Source organism: Phalacrocorax carbo, chromosome 6 (assembly GCF_963921805.1).
Source record: "Phalacrocorax carbo chromosome 6, bPhaCar2.1, whole genome shotgun sequence".
Taxonomy (NCBI): domain Eukaryota; kingdom Metazoa; phylum Chordata; class Aves; order Suliformes; family Phalacrocoracidae; genus Phalacrocorax; species Phalacrocorax carbo.
The window spans coordinates 52924947-52942896 of NC_087518.1; the positions used below are offsets into that span (position 1 = coordinate 52924947).

Genomic DNA, 17950 nt, shown 5'->3' on the forward strand with positions numbered 1-17950 from the left:
TAAACGCAGAGTCCTTACTAAAATGGAACCTAGAATGTGGGCAATACATTTTTTAGTCAAGTTGCTTATTAAATTTATCAGTCCTTAATACACTGAAAAAAATCCAGCAATCCTCTTTGTATCTGCACCTTATTGCAAGAATTTCACTATATAGATCTTAGGTAATGTAGATTCACATAAATGTAATGCAGCTTATTTCTGTTTCTTTTACAAGAATATTACCTCCGCTGTCCTTCAGGCTGTGTGTGTCACCTCAGTCTGCTGTAATAGCCATTAAAGGTGTCGTGGGTACTTAGCTTTCCTCTCTGACCCTGTTCATGGGGTGCAAGATACAAATGAGCTCAATTCCAGTACTGTGAACAGAGGCTTTTCTTCATTTATGCAATTCATGTTCTCTCATATCTCTTGAACTTTAGAAAGAGGGTCAGGAGCCATCTGAATTCTGAAATGAGTTTGGTTTTAAGAACTATTCATTATATCCTTGAACTGCGGGCAGGAGATGACTCCTCAGAAAAATCACTGGATTTAGTGGGGTGAGTGTAACACAGAGTAGGTTAAACATATCTGGATATTCTCTCATAGGTAACATGGTAATAGAAACCATATCAGTGTTTCTTGTAAAGACGTCTATACTAAAACACTCAGCTTAACAGCCAGTTATGTTAGAGAGAACTGCCAATAGAAGTTATTTGATAGCTTCTTGTTACGGCTGCACAACAATTTGTTATAATCCCATTCTGATAATATACCTTCTAAATATTAATTATTCTTTAAGTTAAAGGTTACAGGTGCTCTTTATACATTGAGCAAAGTTCAAACAAAATTGCAAATTTCCTTTTTTCCCCATGATTTGCGCTAGCATGGTGAACTTTGCTGATTTTTTTTTTAAAAAGTGCCCTAGAAAATTACTGATATTTGAGGCATGAAACAAGACCTAAATCTAACCTTTCTTGAGTGCGCAGTTTGGCTTGAGGATGAAAAAGGACAAATAAAAAAGTCTTAAGCAGGGAAGGAAGCTTGTGATAATTTATTCACTGGAGTAAGGATAGGACATAAGTATGTAGAGAGTCTCTGTCTCAGTGACTATTCATGCATTTGCAAAAGTTGTACAGCTCTAAAGGAAGGATATGTAGGAAGCCTTTTGGAAATTAAATCACAGGTGTGTACCCAGGATCTTCATTACATGAGGTAAGAGTGTTGAGTTTACATCAGGGAGTCAGTGAAAAATTAGCTGGTGTGCAAAATCAACTGCTTGCAGAACCAGCATATATAAATGGGTTCTCTATAGACTCTCACTTTCCACACTGGAGGAAGGAGGAAGTCAGCAGCGTCCTAAGACCCAGTGGAGGGCTTTTAGTAGAAATAGGATCAAGTTTGTTCAGGGTAGACTTGTCCACGTGAACTTCTGTTTGATGAGGTATTTGTATTTAGTCAGTTCCCCAACTCTCTTCACATAATTTTAATAGAGTAAGCTTTACAAATAATTAGGATCTGCCTCTAAATGATTTTTCTTCTTTTCAGTATAGACTATGCTCAAAACAAATAGAATCAAGAAAGAGATTACAGTTCTCTGGAAGTTTGTACAGTGACTTCCAGAAGTTTCTGGGAGCTAGAACACTATAGTCCAAGCTAAAGGAAATTTTCCTTTCCTCCTTTGCATTCCATACAGTCATTACTGCAGTCATTGTTTCAACTTATGATTTTGAAAACTAGTTTTAAGAACTAGCATATCTGAACTGTCTTGAAAACTCTGCAGATCTTGTCTCTGTTCTATAAATTATCACAAGTCCACTTTTAAAGTGAGTCTGAGTATTGATATTTCCTGCTTAACATTTATCATGCCCACTGGAGAAGACCACGTCCCTTAGAATGAAAAAAAAACCTTTGACACAATACTCCGTAAGGGTTAGAAGATCTAATAAGATTTATGATATGCAAAAGGAAGGAGTTAGAATTGTATTAATGATTATTAATTAGGATATGCTTGGTGAGACCCACCAACTGAATTTGACTATCTGCACTGTGCAGTGCCGTATATTGCATTACTTCAAAATGGGGCAGGTAGCCAAAGAATGCCAGAAAACTGAGTTAATATAACAGGTTCAGGCATTTTTGTTTAAAGAGATTTTTACTGTCAGATTATCCAAGTCATCTTATTCAACATTAAAACAAAAAAGTTATAGAAAGAGAAAGGAATATTTAAAATAGTTGTTTTCTACCTGACTACAGCTTAAACCATGTGAAAGGAGAGTGGGAACCTAAAATCCTCCCCAATCCATTTTGTAAGCAAAAAAATTTGGGATTTATTCACACTGTCTTTTTTTCCACCCTAAGTAATTTCAGTGCAAAGGCAAAGAAATCTTAATTTTCTTGAATGTCTTTTGTTGAATTAGAATCTTAAACAGAAAAAAATGCGGTAAAAGGTATCTTTAAGCCTAGTATCAAATTAATTGAAACTAAACATGACAAAACTTGGTAGTAAACTTGTTCTACCCCTATAAACTGCATGTTAACACTTCATTTACTGAATATATTAAAAATAAAGACTAAATTGCTTATACCCATTCACATTGCAACTTTTCAGAGTATCTTGGCCAGTAGGAACCATAGATAATTTTAGAATTTGTCATTTATATCTCATTTCTTATATTTTTAGTCTTAGAAGTACACAAGAATACCCATTTACACTTTAAGTTGCTTTTAACAGTGCGTCCATAAGCTTATAGTGAGGTAATTTTCAACTGCTAACATAAACATGCATTAATTCTTAGTCAGAATTGTGTAGCTGTTCCTTAACTGTTTAGAAGCAGAAAGTACAATCAAATGAATGTTTTCTCCTAAAGCCTGTCCTGAATCCAAACCAAACCTGCTTTGCAAGTTCCATAAGTGTCAGAGCCTATGCCACTCGCTCTCTCTGGATAACATGAATGGTTTTACTAATAATTTTATCAATGGTAAAATTTTAATGTAAAAGAAAGGCAAACATAAATCAAACATTCATTATATTAAGGTAAATAAAAAACAATGGATAATTGTCGAATGTTCTGAATAACTTCTTTCTAGTCACTGTTTGAGTTCTGGTCAGTACTACAACACCAGTGGTGGTTGAAAGAAAGAGGTGCACCTTCCGCATACTTTGAGCTGACTCACATTACAAAAGCAAACACTTTGAAAACACTTAATTTTGTAATTCGCAGCCCATGTTTTGCCAGAATCCAAGTAGAAATTAATATCACCGTACAGCTGTAAGATTGCGATTATTCTGCTAAAATAATCAAGGGTTGAAACAGTTGGAAAAAAAAAAACCTACTAGCACTAGGCAGCAAATGGAAAGGTAGAAGCTTCTCAGATATTTGTCTGCCGTTCTGCAAGATGACATTGAAAACAACCATAGTGTGAGAAATGCCATGACGTAGTCTCATCCAACAGAAAAATACAGCAATGGTGAAGGAGCTGCAGTGATGGAGAATACTAGCCAGAAGCAACTTTAATACAGAGAAAACTCCCAGTTTATAAAATAATTAGTTTAGTAAGTGTAAAGTAATGGATTCTCCTGTAGGATATCAAAAGCTCTATTTTTCTGTGTAAATTGAAGCAATGGTCAGTTATAGCAATTTTTATAGATAATGTTGTATAAACACTCAATATAGGTTGTTTGGCTTGCTTTTGCAATAAATTACTGATATCTCAACAATGTGTTGATACTGTGGTACTGGACCTCAAGTGTTAGTTTCAGGTATTCTGTAGTTCACTTAGCTCAGATGAACAGGTACTGGACAGTCAAAGGTAAAGTTATGAAATCGTATTAAAAGAAAGACTGTGGAGGCTTCATTTTGGTCTTTCCTGGGTTTTTTTTTTTCATCTTTCTCCTGCAACACACACTACTGTTGCACTACATGCATATCTTGGCAATATCCCTGTCCCTTCTCAGACTTCATTTCCTTAGTCAGGGTAAGTGAGCTGCTCTAATTTTCTGATTTGTACTTTCTATTTCCTTGATCAATATAGTGGCCATTTTCTGTACTACTTGTTGACAGCACATCCTTTGGGCATTTCTTGGGCATTTCTCATACTTCTTGTTTTTTTTAATAAGCCCATTATATTATTTAGTGCTTCCCTAAAATTATGTTTCATTTAATAGCCTCTGGGTAGAAATATTGTCAAAAGCTTTTGAAAAGTTAAATAAATTATGTCAATCAGTTCCACTTCATCCACTTCCTTGTTATGATATTTAAAAAATGCTTTCAGTCTTCATAATCAAGTGGGATTTTGTCCTGCATTTGTTTCCAGAAAATACATGCTAGATGCAAGACTGTCATATTCCATGATGACTAAAGCAATAGTTTCTGTCAGTATCTCCTTAGCTTGCCAGCTTTCATTTTTAAATCAAATCGTCTCCTTTGTGCTCTGTAACAACATGCTCCAATAATTTAGACAGCTAAACAGAACTTTCTGGTGCAGAAATTAAAATAGCAGTGCACTCACTTCTTGCTGGAGGAAACTAATTCATATCCTTCCTGAGGCAGCGCAACTGGAAGTTGGTTTTATGAGCCCATCCTGAACTCAAGCTGACATTTGCTGAATATTATCCTAAGTTTGGTATGAGTCACACTTCTAGAGATAATTTATTTCATCGAAATGTAGCACTCTTCAGCACAAGATGACCAAGGGAGGGCTTATTCCAATGCCATTTACGAAGTTTATTAATATAGAGACCACTGGAAACACTGCTTATCCTGGGTCAGAATTTATTTAAATACATAGGAACTGTTTAGCTAGGAGGTGAAGTTTGGTTTTGTTTTCCAAAGAAAATAGAAAAGCTAATGATTTTCAAATGTTCTAGATCTTATAGCCTGAAATTCCACTTCTAATAACTACAGCTATTGCAGATGAAACAGTCTATATTGCTAATGTCTTAGACACCTACAATTGTCAAATTATTTCCTGAATTAAATGCAGATTTTGCATATAAACCCCCCACAGCAGCTAATGTTTAAGCCTATGGTATACCCTATGCTTGTTCTTGCATCTGAGTCACTAGTTCTCATGCTTTATTAACTAGTTAAATTTGCAGTTGAAATTAACGCAGGACTCTGCTTGTTAGTTCTCAGTTGGTAGCATTCTTCCTTAGAAAACTATGATGATACATAGGCAAAATCCGTATTTTTGGTAATAGTTGTTATGGCATCATCTAATGGTAAAAGACCAGCCTACAGTGTTTTAGCATTTTTCATTCAGAATCTCTGCGACAAAAGCCAGGAGAAATGCTATTGATGTTAAAAGGGAAATATTTGGCAGCAGTACCAGTGCTTTTCATTGAAGCAAAGTGCAAGCTATCGGTGGAAGAAAATAATATTTTTAGGAAGAAATGTTTTTTATTTCTGAGGTTTTCTAAAATTTGTTTTAGTTGCCTTATTTGAATTACAGTTGTTGCTTATATGGACCTTTTCTGGGAAACCAGTGTTGCTATATATTTATTTGGGGTGCTTGTCTGCCATCTGTACGTGCTGTGGGAGCTGCTGCTAGAGAATGATTTGATTTTGTTTTAAACAAAAGGGACAGTGGCATGGGGGCTCCAGGAGCATCACAGGCAGGGGAAAACAAACATTTTTTTTTAAACTTCATTCAGGAAAACTCTCTCTATAGACAAACATATTGGTTAATGTCTTGTAGCTTTAGGGCTTACTCCCTCTGAGAAGTACTGTTGCACTCCATATTAAAAATTAAAGGTATCGAGGAATGTGTTTATTTGAAGATGTTAGTAATCAGAGCTGTTTCATTGAACTGGGTGCTCTGGGATGGGAACATTCCAGTACTTGTCTCATGTGGTACTGGAGGAAATAGGGGACTTACGCTGTAGCAACTGGTCCTTAAGTGATTTCTTCCCAAAGAGTGTCTTGGTTTATTTGAGATAGGGTGAGCTTCCAGGAATTTCTGAAGAACAAGGACACATCCAAGCCCCATTAGTAGTCTTCCTAGATAAAGGTGGAAGAAAAACTACTGGAGGACAAGCATTATTGCTGTGAAACGAGAACATAAAGGCATTTGGGGAAGAGTCAGGTGATTCTAGATCTTCCTGTAATGTCACTGAGCTGTATATAGCAAAATGGCAACTACAGCTGTTATTGGCTGACCTTCATGCAGCCTGTTTGTACTGCTCTGCCCTTTGTCTAGGTTTCAAAATACTGAATTTTACATTAATGTTTCATAATTGGCAGCATCACGTAAGTTCCAGTATCATAAGAGGAAATAAAGGATGTTGCAAGCTAAGACACAGAGGGCTGTTAAAGCTGTATGAAGATTTGGACAGCATCCAGTCATATCTGACTCTCTGTAATCAATAATGTCTTTCCCTTTCCTTTAGGGTTAGGTACATTACAGTAAGAATCGAACAATTTATTCTAGACCCAGTGGAGGTGAGAGTAAGATGATCTCTCCCTCAGGCTGAATGTTTTCCTGGCTTGTACAGGAACAGAGTAACAAATAAATCATGGAGCATCTCCTAACTCAGACTGTAATTCAGTTTTCCATTCAAGGTCTTCAGTAGTGATCTGTCTTGGTGCTTGACACTACTGTTCTGTTTTTTGCAATACCATTTGTGTCTTTAAAGGCAATTTCCTTTAAAAATAAATGCATACTGAAAATTACTCCAACAGTGGAATGCATGTTTTTCAAAATAAGAAAAAGTGTTTGTGCTTTCAAGGTAGGAAAGGTCTCTATATGTGCAGGTGCTGAAGCATCTCTCAGTTTTTAATTACTCTTCAAAAATAATGAATGTAGGTGACTTTGCTATAGAAGCTGCTGGGCAGATGTAATACATGTTCAAGGTGCAAGCTTTTAGTCATTTGCAAAGTGAATATGTATAGAGAGTTTATATGTAGAGATGTTGGCTGTCTTTATAGTGATAGAGCTGTTGTGACTAAACTTATTGTTTTGGGGGAGTCAGAAAGGCATCAAGACAAGAAGCGCCTAAACAAAATTTACGACGACAGCATTTGACCTTAGAAAAGCAGATGTACAGAACCATAAAGATAAGGGACTGCAGAGCAAACACTAAACCAGAACAGACTATCCCTCAAGGACAGTATATATGTGATCTCAGAACTGAGTTTGCACGAAAGCAATAGTTAACTAGCAGACATGGTGCGGAAGAGTATATCCTTCATCCAGAGACCCCGATGACCACCCGGAGACACCAACAGGCATGCGCAAATGACATTTGCATATGATAATGAGTGCTTGGAAAATAATGAATACGTGTATCTTTTCATGGAAAACTAGTGAATATGTATGTAGGGTTTGTATAAATTATGCAACTAACCCTGTGCCGGCACGCGCACTAGGAGGAGTGATCCCCTGTGCATCCGGCACTGCAATAAAGAATACCTCCTTAATAGTTGTTCAGACTTTGGGTACTGATTTCGGCTTTTCATGGTACCAATAGCTTGAAAAGTTACTTTTAGAAGTCAACAAGTTACTCAGAACAAACACACACAAATCATGTCCCGTATATACTAGGCGTATATTGCCTAACCCAGTCTGATTCCTGATGACAACTTCAGAGACAAATAGAATATTTATTGTAGGGGTCATCGTAGTGCAGAAAAACGGTTGAAACATTTTGAATTGTTTATTACTGACTATGTTAAACTGAATTCAGCTTTAAAAAGTTAGAGAGTTACAAATATAGTGGAGGATAGTGCCTACTGGAAGCTCAGAGCCCCTCTGAGGAAATGGAAAACATGATGCAAAGATGGTTTCAGAAATAAAACAGCAATATATTTGCCTTCCACATAACAGTCACCAGCTGTCCAGATGACTGTCCTTATTGGGAAAAAAATTAACCAGCCAGTTCTCTTAAATATCTGCTCAGACAGAGAGGCTTTGCATCTTAGTGTTATGAAAAATATGTGTGCTCCAAAACCACTCTGTGGCACCGCGCTCTGTCTCCATCAGCTTCCCTACCAAACAAGTAATTGCGTTCCCCCCCAGTTCATTAATTTTCTACCTACCATACCACCAAATTATTGATTTCTCCCCTCACCTCCAATTAAATCTGGCTCTCCTTCAGTTTGCCCATTTTCTGCTCTTCAAGGGCCCATAATTGCATGGTGTCTTTCCCATCAGCTCTTGCCACCACGTTGCCCGAGGCACTCATTTTTAACAGCTGAAAACTGATAGAAGTCAGGGTGATCCTCAACATGATCACAGCATAAAGATACGACTTCTCCCTCTTTCTGCCTATCAAAACCTATTACTCAGCATAAATCTACAAAGACACGCTATTACTTCTGCTTACTGTTAATTGTTTCTTCAGATAAGACGTACCGTTTACTTGGTGTCATACTGTTCCATATTGCAAGTATGGATGCTTGCTTAACAGAGTTTTACCATGAAGGGAATTAAGCTGTCAGAACATCTCCACACCTGTGTGCCATGGCACTACGTTCTTGAGTTTACCATGAAATAACGGAAAACCCCTGTAAGAACAACAAACCCCCAAGCCTCTTTTTTGTAGTGACTGCATTGTTCATGTACTGCCAAATTAATAGAAGAGGCAGATGATTAGCCTTCGAACTACAAGTGTCCCAAGTTATCCTCTTTTGTACTAATGGGGGAGTGGGCCAGATTCTGACATAATTTTTGCATTTCATATCAACTATAACAAAATCCCTAAATCTGTTCAGGGTCCATCTCTTTGTTTCTAGAGGAGCAGAGCAGATTTGATCTGTCTGTGTGCATGTTTGCATTTTCACATTTTGTGGTATGCGGCAGTTAAATTAGCTGGTCATTTCTGTTATAATGGTGTATTTACTTGTTTTGAGGGTCATTTCAGTTCTCACTAATGTCACTGAAAGATGTTACTTGAATTCAATGGTTTGATTTTTTCTTACCATATTAGATTTTGTCTACGCACCTAATGTGTGCAAAAATTACATACTTAGTGCCTTCAAATTGCACCTATTTTGAGTAAATTAGTTTGGGATATACAGAAGCTAGCAGCAGCCCCCACAGAACTGTCAGCTCCACTCACGGCTGGTGAAGGTTCACCCGCATGCTTGTTTACAAGTAGCACTCACAGCAACAGACACTCGGATGACAAGTGGAACTTGAGAAACTCTAATGATAGGAGTATGGGGACTCTGCAAAGATTTATGAATCCTCTGTGGAACTCCTGTGGTAAAAAATAAGGTGTTAAGTGGTTTATTTTTGATAACCCAGAGTATTCCTTAGGATTTTAATAATGGTAATAAAATCTTCAGTTCAGTTTCTTTTCTAAATTTCTGTCTGATACCAATTTATGACCTCTGCTAATTGCATAATTTTTTATAAATCACTTGCGAGCTCTAGTGTAATTTCAGTTGTAGTTTTTCTTCTGTACGTGATTCAATATAATATAAAAAATTAATCTGAGATTTCAGAATATTTATATAAAAGATAGAAAATATTAGAACTCGAGAGTGGATTACAGAGAAATACCTCTCCCCTATGTGCCCTCCCCTCCCATTTTGTGGTGATTTGGAGGTTGGTTTGTTGTTTTTTTTAAAGCATATCATTAAAAGTACTTTATAATAGGGAAATGTTCCTTGAGCTCCCAGTCTGCACATTCCAGCTTCATTCCTCAGCTCCTCTGCTTATTATTTTTCCTACACAAGGCTTCAGTTCGTTTTTTTCCTGTCCTCCCTTACCAATGGTTATTATCCTACCTTATATATTTTTCCTCACATATTTACTGTTTTCCTCTGTTGCTTTTTCCACAGTTCTCTGGAAGTAACTGCACAACTCAATTAGCTTGTAATTATTATGAGAAGCAAACCAGGGACGGAACAACAATAATAAAGGGATTTCTGTGTGGGTGTCCAAAAATCATAAAGCAGAACCTATATGCTTGAGTGTGTGTGTCACTTCACCTTTTAGTATTATCAAGCATAAAATAAGACTAGTTCTTATTTAGTTTCACTCCTTCAGGAGCAAAGCCCTGCCTAATCCAGTCTGAATAAAAATAGTGAGTTGTTTTTGTCACAGTTGTAGCCACTGCTACCTGAAAATCATTATAACTTGCTCAATCTCATGAATCTCTGTGTGTTACTACCTAAAGGATTGTCAACTTTTCAACCAAAAAATACCGACACTTCAAGGACAGTGGTACAGTCTGATTTCCAAGCTAGGTATCTCTTTGAAAAGCGTGGGAAAACTGTGATAGAAGAAGCCATGTTCTCTTGAAGACCCAGTCAGAAGTGACAACTATGGCTATGTAGAGCAGTTTTTGGCTGCAGACTTTCCTGAATTAATTCCTATTTGAATTTGAAGGTATTACAATTTTTCTTTTTAGGAACAATCTTTGAAATTTTCAAATCCTGGGGAATCCATTGCCAATTATGATTAATTAAGCAGTAAAGAAACCAGCATCAGAGTAAGTTTTGCTGCTTGCTTCAGTCCTGAATTTCTTTCACTTGCTCTTCATCCTCGCATCTTACAGTTTTGTCTGCTGGGATATAATAACTTCTAAAGCTTCTCTTTCCCATGGAAAGGTACGGGTAATAGATTCATTTTTCAGCCTTCTCCAATCTCAGCCCTAATTCTTCCCTTATTAGACATGGTAGTCAAGTAATCATTCTCATAGTCCATCTGGAAGTCCCTCCAGCTGCAGATACAAGCACTGCACTGAGCATCCAGGAGCTATCACCCCTGTGCCAAACAGCACATTATGTTATCACTTGGCTTACGTTCAGCAGTCCTGTTTATACATCTAATTAGACCCTCTGACTAAGCAGCACAACACAACTCCTGTTCACTTAATTGTTTGCTCTGAAACCCCCTTCAGAAGTTGCTTTGTCTGAGAAAAAAAAATCCCCAATCCTGCTTGTATCACTGGAGGTCTGATAGCCTATTTTCCACAGCCAAAGATCAAACAGCACAGAAAGCTCCGTACCTGAGGATGTGACTTAAAAGAACTCAAAGCAACTCTGTTGGGTTTTTTTTCCTGACCAGCATTGACTGCAGTGGTCAGAGGCTTAGCACTCTGTACTCACTCCTGCTCTTGAAGACCAAAGACAGATAACTTCCTACTGAGGCAAGACCAAGAGGTCAGAAGAGCACATATGAATATCGTCTTGCTTGCAGCAAGTGGGTCTGGTGATCAGATCACCTGTACCTTTAAACGTACAATATTTGGACGTTTCTTCAAGTGACATAATGTTTTAATGACTGAGAAAATACTCAGACATCTATGAATTGCAGTTACTGTTGGAGTCTTTTCCTGCAAAGAGAGCAAACAGAACATTCATCATCCAATTCCTGTAATTCTATTTGATTTTTAGGTGGATGGGAATATTGCCATAGAGCAGTTAGCCCAATGTTGTGTTATTTTAATTTCGACATTTCTTTTCATTGACATCCATTATGTTCTAAAACAGAGGACATTTTTCATCTACTGTTGCAAATGCTATTTAACTACATCTATTTGCTTGGGGTTTTTTATGCTTTCTCCATTTCTAACTTTATTTCAAAGCACACAAACAAGAATTCCCTGCAAGTCTGCTGCAACCAGATTTCTTTCCGGTTTTCCTGTACTTAAATTTGATCTCCCCCTATTTTGGGGCTGTCATTTTGGATAAACCATCTGCAAAGACCAGCAGTGTCACTGGGGGTAAATCAGTCTGTAGGGAGCGGTGCGAGGCTGAATGATGTCACCCACACCCAAAATTCTAGTTAACTACGGTTTCCTTGATGCTTGCCCCCAGATATATGTGAGGAAAGAGCTGTGTACTTTTTTCTTTAACTCAATATGTGGTATTATGAAACCTCCATTTATCATCATTAACCAGTGAGATTTGGAATGTTCAACAACTCGGACAATTTTTCTGTGAAGCTCCTTCTGTTGGCTAAGATTTGTTGGGTACTTATTTAGAAACACTAATTATTTTTCCTCTGAGAGCAGCAAGTACAACCTGCTTTCCCTAGAACAATTATTTACAATGCAAGATCTAGAAAATATTTTCCACCATTTTTATATATAACACTGCCAGCATCAAATCCTCCAATTCAACAACGTTCACATGAAGCTGGGATAAACTTTCCAGAAAATTAATCATTATGCCAGTCATCATTTATTAAAAAAAAAAATAAAATCAATATATACCGAGGTACATTCTTTACTAAATCATTATTTCAGAGCAAAGCAAAACTTTCTGAAACTCAACTGAAAGGAAACCTTGGAGACTTCAGAGATCTGTTCTTGTTCCTGCTTTAATCTTTGGGATGTGTTCCCCTGAACCAGGTGGGAGCAGAACAGTGTGTGGATGTGGTAAATTCACATTCTCGCAAATGATGCTGTATTACTTCTTCCTCCTACAGAAACACCATTATTGAACTGACTGAGGAGAGAGGAGGTAGAAAAAGCCTCTCATACTTTCCTTCGTCACAGGGAGATCAATCTTGGAAGCAAGACCACTCACAGAAGTATGTGGAGATTGCTGCCCTGCAGCTTCCACATGTACGTGTTGCACAGGGGAAGGGCTTCACTAGATTCTTAACAAGCATAGCCCCCAAATGTACTTCAGAAAGGTTTGTGAAACCTTTCTTGGCTTAGAAATTTAGGCTGATTTCTTAAAGAAATGTGATTCTCATGTCCTCTGAGGTCCTCCCCATCTTTTCCTGCCCCAAAAAACCAGAGATAGCAAAATACAAAAACCCCGTTAGTGCCTCACTGGGGGAAGCACTGTAGAGTGAGTTCAGACCTCAAACCCCGCTGACCTCACGGGGAAGAGATACTTTGCTTTTTCCCACATCACTGTTAAAGATAGCATCAGTTCAGATAATGATACAGTTAACGTGTCTTGTGTATTGCAGATGCTTTCAGTGGCATGTTTAATAGAATTATATTTCTATAAAACGTAGGCTTTGACTATAATTAAACTGAGACATCCATAAAGATACCAGTAGATAATTTAGTTGCAAAGAGCTACGTTCTGAAGCAAGTAGGGATTTGTTTTCAGTAGGGAAAGCAACCTACTGATTTAGATGTGTTCTGCTAAAAATACAAGTTTTACTGCTGTTTGCTCTTTGTGAATAGGGTTGTTTGAGTACCTTTTATGTTTTATTCAAGCCTCCAATAATTATCAAAGGATTTAATTTTAAAATGTTTCACAATTCAGTGAAGTACAGAACTCACACGGTTACTTAGTTTCTTTCAAAAATATTTTCTCTGTGAAAGCTACCTTGCCTTCCTGTGGCTAAGGGTATTACAATTCTCATTTTGTGACGGGAAAACTGAGTCTATGTGCAAGCTTCAAATAATTGGTTTTCTTTGGGTGACAATATAGGCTTTTATTACAAAGCCCAGATTTTTCAGAGTACTGAAGCACAGCTGGTGTTCTTTGAATGGGGGAAGTTGATGTTTCAAATTCTTGGAACTTCAGAACGTTTTGAGATTGATCGTGTGTTTTTTCATGGTAAACTGGATTATTCAGAGGAATGCTACTAATGAGAAAGCAAGCCTGCCATCTCTCCAAGTGTGATGTGACCTATGCAGTAACGATCAGACACAACCTGATTACAATTCACTGGGTTTTATGCAGACACATACCCACTAACATTGTAAATGATATGTCTTTCCTAGCATATCTAATGAAACGCTTACATTTTTTGGCTAAGAAGTGACAGAAGAAAAGCATATCCCCACACTTCCTCAGAGACAGACCAGTGCAGAATAATTCACAGAGGTCAATACTCTTATGTTATGAACAAGGAAATTCCAAAGCTGCTCTTTGTGCATGGATAATAAATTGCTCAACAGTGGCCCAACAGCTTCGTTTAAAATCTGTTCTTCCACAAGCCTCAGTTTTGACACAAATTAAGATGTAATCCTTCTAATAGGTAAACAGAAACAAATTTCTGCTTTATAAATAAAAAATAACACTGAGTTTTGATTGATACTGAATGGCAAAAGAATACTCCTCAAGAATAGATGAATGTCTGCCCAGACAGATGAACAACTGTGCTGCGTCACAGAGTGAACTCTTGAGTAGTCTTCAGGGTCAGAGCCAGAAACTCCATTTCAAGAACCAGTCAGAAACACCATGTACTGACAATTAGAGTAGGCTTATCTATGATGGAAATGAACTCTAAGGTGAGCTAAGCATAAAGCTAAATATTAAGACCTTAAAGATTTAATGTGGGACTAATACTAATTAAGATTTGAGTGCTTAGACAGGTCTTGAGTTAAGCTTCTTGGCAGCAAACTTTCTACAACGGTTGCTCCTCTCTAGTATACTCTGGTGTCCCACAGGCTTCCATGTTCATTCACACAGACCTAGCTTGTACAATCATTCTTTGTCTCTTTGATGTTCTTTCCCTATTTTGAACTATTTCTGACATCTGCCACTCTAAATAATTGTTCTTGGGCTGATATTTGCCTTTGAGTTTACCTTCAGGTGCTAATGGAAAATTCCAACAGAAAGCAAATTTCATTACCAGTGACAGAACGGCTTAAGTAATATAAGTAATACATGAGTTGTCATAAGGCATAATTTAAAAAGAGTGATACTGATTTTGCAACGGTGGGTGTTAGACAAGCAAGTCAGCATCTCCCTAGAATTAACTCATTAAGTACCATGCTATATTTCTGAGACAGATATTTGGAAGACAACTTTGCCTCTGTATGTCTTAGCTTCTGCAGCAAAGTTCCTAGCTGGGTTTGAACTTCTCTCTCCAAGGCTTTTCCCTGCCTATTATTTTTACCATGAGGCAGGCAGGTATTGGCAAGACATCTGAAAAGGTGCTCAACAGTCTTGGACTTGGAAGAGCGAGCCCACTGAAGTTCATGAGCTTGCAATCTCTAGTGAAATGCTTTTCGCCCTGGGGTTCATTCTGCATCCTAAAACATATTACACTGAAGATACAAAATGATTGAAAATAGTGACTCTTATACAGGGGGGCATGCACTGAATGACAGCCATCTGATGTGACCATTATTTGCTTACTACTCTAACCTGAGGTTGCAGTATTCCCTTTTTCCATAGTAATGTACCTGGCCATAGTTCAAGAAATAAGGAAAAATTCCAGAGCAACAGTAATAAAATGTCCAATTTTTCTCCAAAGAAAGCTCAATAAGTGATGATCTAAATGAATAAAGCTTGATAAATATGATGAGAAAAAAAACAAACCCACTGTCAAGCATGTCATCTGGCCATAAAAAGAACCTGTCAGAGATAGCTGAGAAAAAACTTGGGAGAATCAGTATCAGAATTCAGGCAAAAGAATAAATTTAAAAAGTTGAAAATGGTAAGAAATTAATTATTTGCCATTTTTAAGGAGTTTGCTTTCCTGATTTTATTAATTTATCACTGAGCCAAGACACTTTCTGCTAGTGCGAGAGCAAGGAAAGCTTTCTTTTCTATATGATAGGGGACTTTCAAAAATACTTCACTTTTTCCTAAGAATTTTGCTCAACTACTTGAAGAAATTGTACACACATACATGTCACAAAAATTGGTTTCAGACAATTCAGAAGTTGCTGAAAATTTTTCACATGCAAATCAAATAGTTAATTATGCTAATCTCTGAAAAGAAGTGACAATACAGTAATCAGATTTCTGGTTTCTATGCTGTCATTTTTTTCAGCCATCCAATGGTTGAAAAAGTAATATGCATTACTAGTTTTACTTTCTCCTTTGAAACTTCATTCTCTGAGAGCATGTAAATTTTACTGTAGCTTCTATTCCTGACAAGCTATTAAAAATAGGCAGAAAGGGTTACAAAATTAGTTTAGCTTTCAGTCAAAGTTAAAATGATTCATATCTAAAGCAATGGACAACACACAAAAAAGTAGGAAGGTTTCTATCAAGAAGGCTTGGAGTGAGAAGTCATGCTGGACGTTGATGTTCAGCCAAGTAGTAAGCAGTGTCTGACTGCCACTTTTTTTTTTCTTTTTTAATAGTTTGATGCAGACAGAGATGAAGAAGAAGTGTTCTTTGACATAAGTTCGGCAGTTGACAATAAACTATTTGCAAACAAGGAGGCTGCAGCAGGTGAGTTAATATAAGATTTAAAGAGCCACATTTTTTTATACTGCATTTGACATTGGTGGGATGCATGTTTTCATATTCCTCAAGCATGGATGTATGTCCTCTAGCAAGGTCTTGACTGACCTCAAACATTTGCAAAATCAAGGGCAAAAACATCTCTTTACACTTGGAAAATTCATACAACCCACCTAACATCTTGTTTATCTACAAGCTCAGCTTACACTACGATGTATAGTGCACTAAACAACTACATCATTAATACAAAAACTTTATAAGCTGATCGATTCCAGTTGTCAGCTATCTGTTTCAATTCCAGATGATACCTCAGTGTTCATCAGAAAACCAGTCCTATGAGATTAATAATCATATGGTCTCCCTAATAATTGGTAATAATTCTGAAACTGTGTGTGAATGTAAGTCAGGTGTTGGGGGGGTTATTTATTTATATATTTTTTATTTGTGCTTACTGAGGCTTGAATGTCTTCAAAGAAAAAGCCTTTGAGGGACAAAGGACTGCAAAAGAATTGAAGCTAAAAATCAAAGCACTGAAAAGCCATAACATCTGTCAGAAATATTTTGCTTGAGGGGAACAGGAAAATATTCCTTGATAACTCACAACTTTCTCTTTTTACAGAGGACATCCCTGGCTGCCTTCCAAGTAGACCATGAGGGTTATGTAGGTAGATGAGGTCATAAATGTCTTGTGAAACAGCACACAAAAAAGAAAATTTTAAGTGAAGTATTTTCCTGTAAAATTGACTAGCTTTATTAAAACAAAGATTAGATATGTAGAGTAGCGAAAATCGTGTATCTGATCTCTCCTCTGTTTACGGGAAAACTCATCTGCCATAAATTGCCAGACAAGGTAGCTACTGTTATTTGTAATTGTGAACAATCATCTCGGGGCTGCCAAGGAAGGAGGAATGGATGCAGCGCAACGAAGTCCAGTAGTAGCAATACATCTATTATCTCTTTCTGACAAAGTGCTTAGATACTTTTTTCTGCTAGCAAAACATTTGCAAAGAGCAGTGCTTCAGACAGAAGGATTAGATTCGTATCTTGAAGATCTGAAAGGGGGTTCCAAGCTAGCTAGCCTACAAAACCCACCCATAAGGCTATTTTTGATAATGTTCAAAATGAGATAGAGATGAATTATCAAGGCGAGGGGGTGGCCAGTTTGAGAATGATATAAAGTGCATTAGCTAAAAACAGAGGTTTCTAGTGGTCAGCTTCGAGATAAGATGCACACAAGAATGAAGACTACTAGCTTTCACTGTTAAGTGGCATGCTTACCTCTTTTGTGCGTAGCCTTATTCCTAGGGGCAAGAGATTGATTCCAAACCTAAAACGGCATTCCCACTGTATAGCACTGTGTTGGTAATTACCTGTGGATTCCATAATAAAATGAACTAAGTACAGAAAAGCAAGAAGACGAAAGAAGTGCCATAAAGGTGCTAGCTCTGACAGAGTGACAAAAGCTAAACAATTTGCACAAATTCATTGTGATTCTGGATGAGTTCCAGTCAGTTCCATGAAATTCTGGTCTACTTAAATTCCTCAACAAAATAATTGGAGAGCTATGAGCTTTATCAGAAGCCATGCCACAGTCATCTAATTGGTGCCTAACCTGGGCACCAATAATAGTAAGGAGATTCGAAGTAGGATTTCTAGAGATTCTATGAGACCAGATATTTAATTTCTAGAGGTCGCAATTCCAGCATTGCCTTGATCTCACTTTTTGTCTTTTAATTTTATTAGTGATATTGAAATATATTTTTGTTCCTGGTTGCTGATGTAAACATAGTATTTCTAGTATTTTCATGCCTCCACATCAATCTAATTCATATGTTACACCTGTAAAATCCAGCTGTAATCAACTGTGTAACAATATATGGTGAAAGAAAACAGCTGAATATTTTTAT

At 37.2% G+C, this 17950-nt stretch overlaps 1 protein-coding gene across 1 annotated transcript in view; it reads left to right on the forward strand.

The window, feature by feature from the left end:
• AK5 (adenylate kinase 5) overlaps positions 1-17950 on the forward strand; it is a 96689-nt gene that overhangs the window by 32533 nt on the left and 46206 nt on the right. The window contains exon 7 of the mRNA XM_064455332.1: positions 15941-16031. Within this exon, the coding sequence (XP_064311402.1) occupies positions 15941-16031 (91 nt within the window). The remainder of the gene's footprint in view (positions 1-15940; positions 16032-17950) is intronic.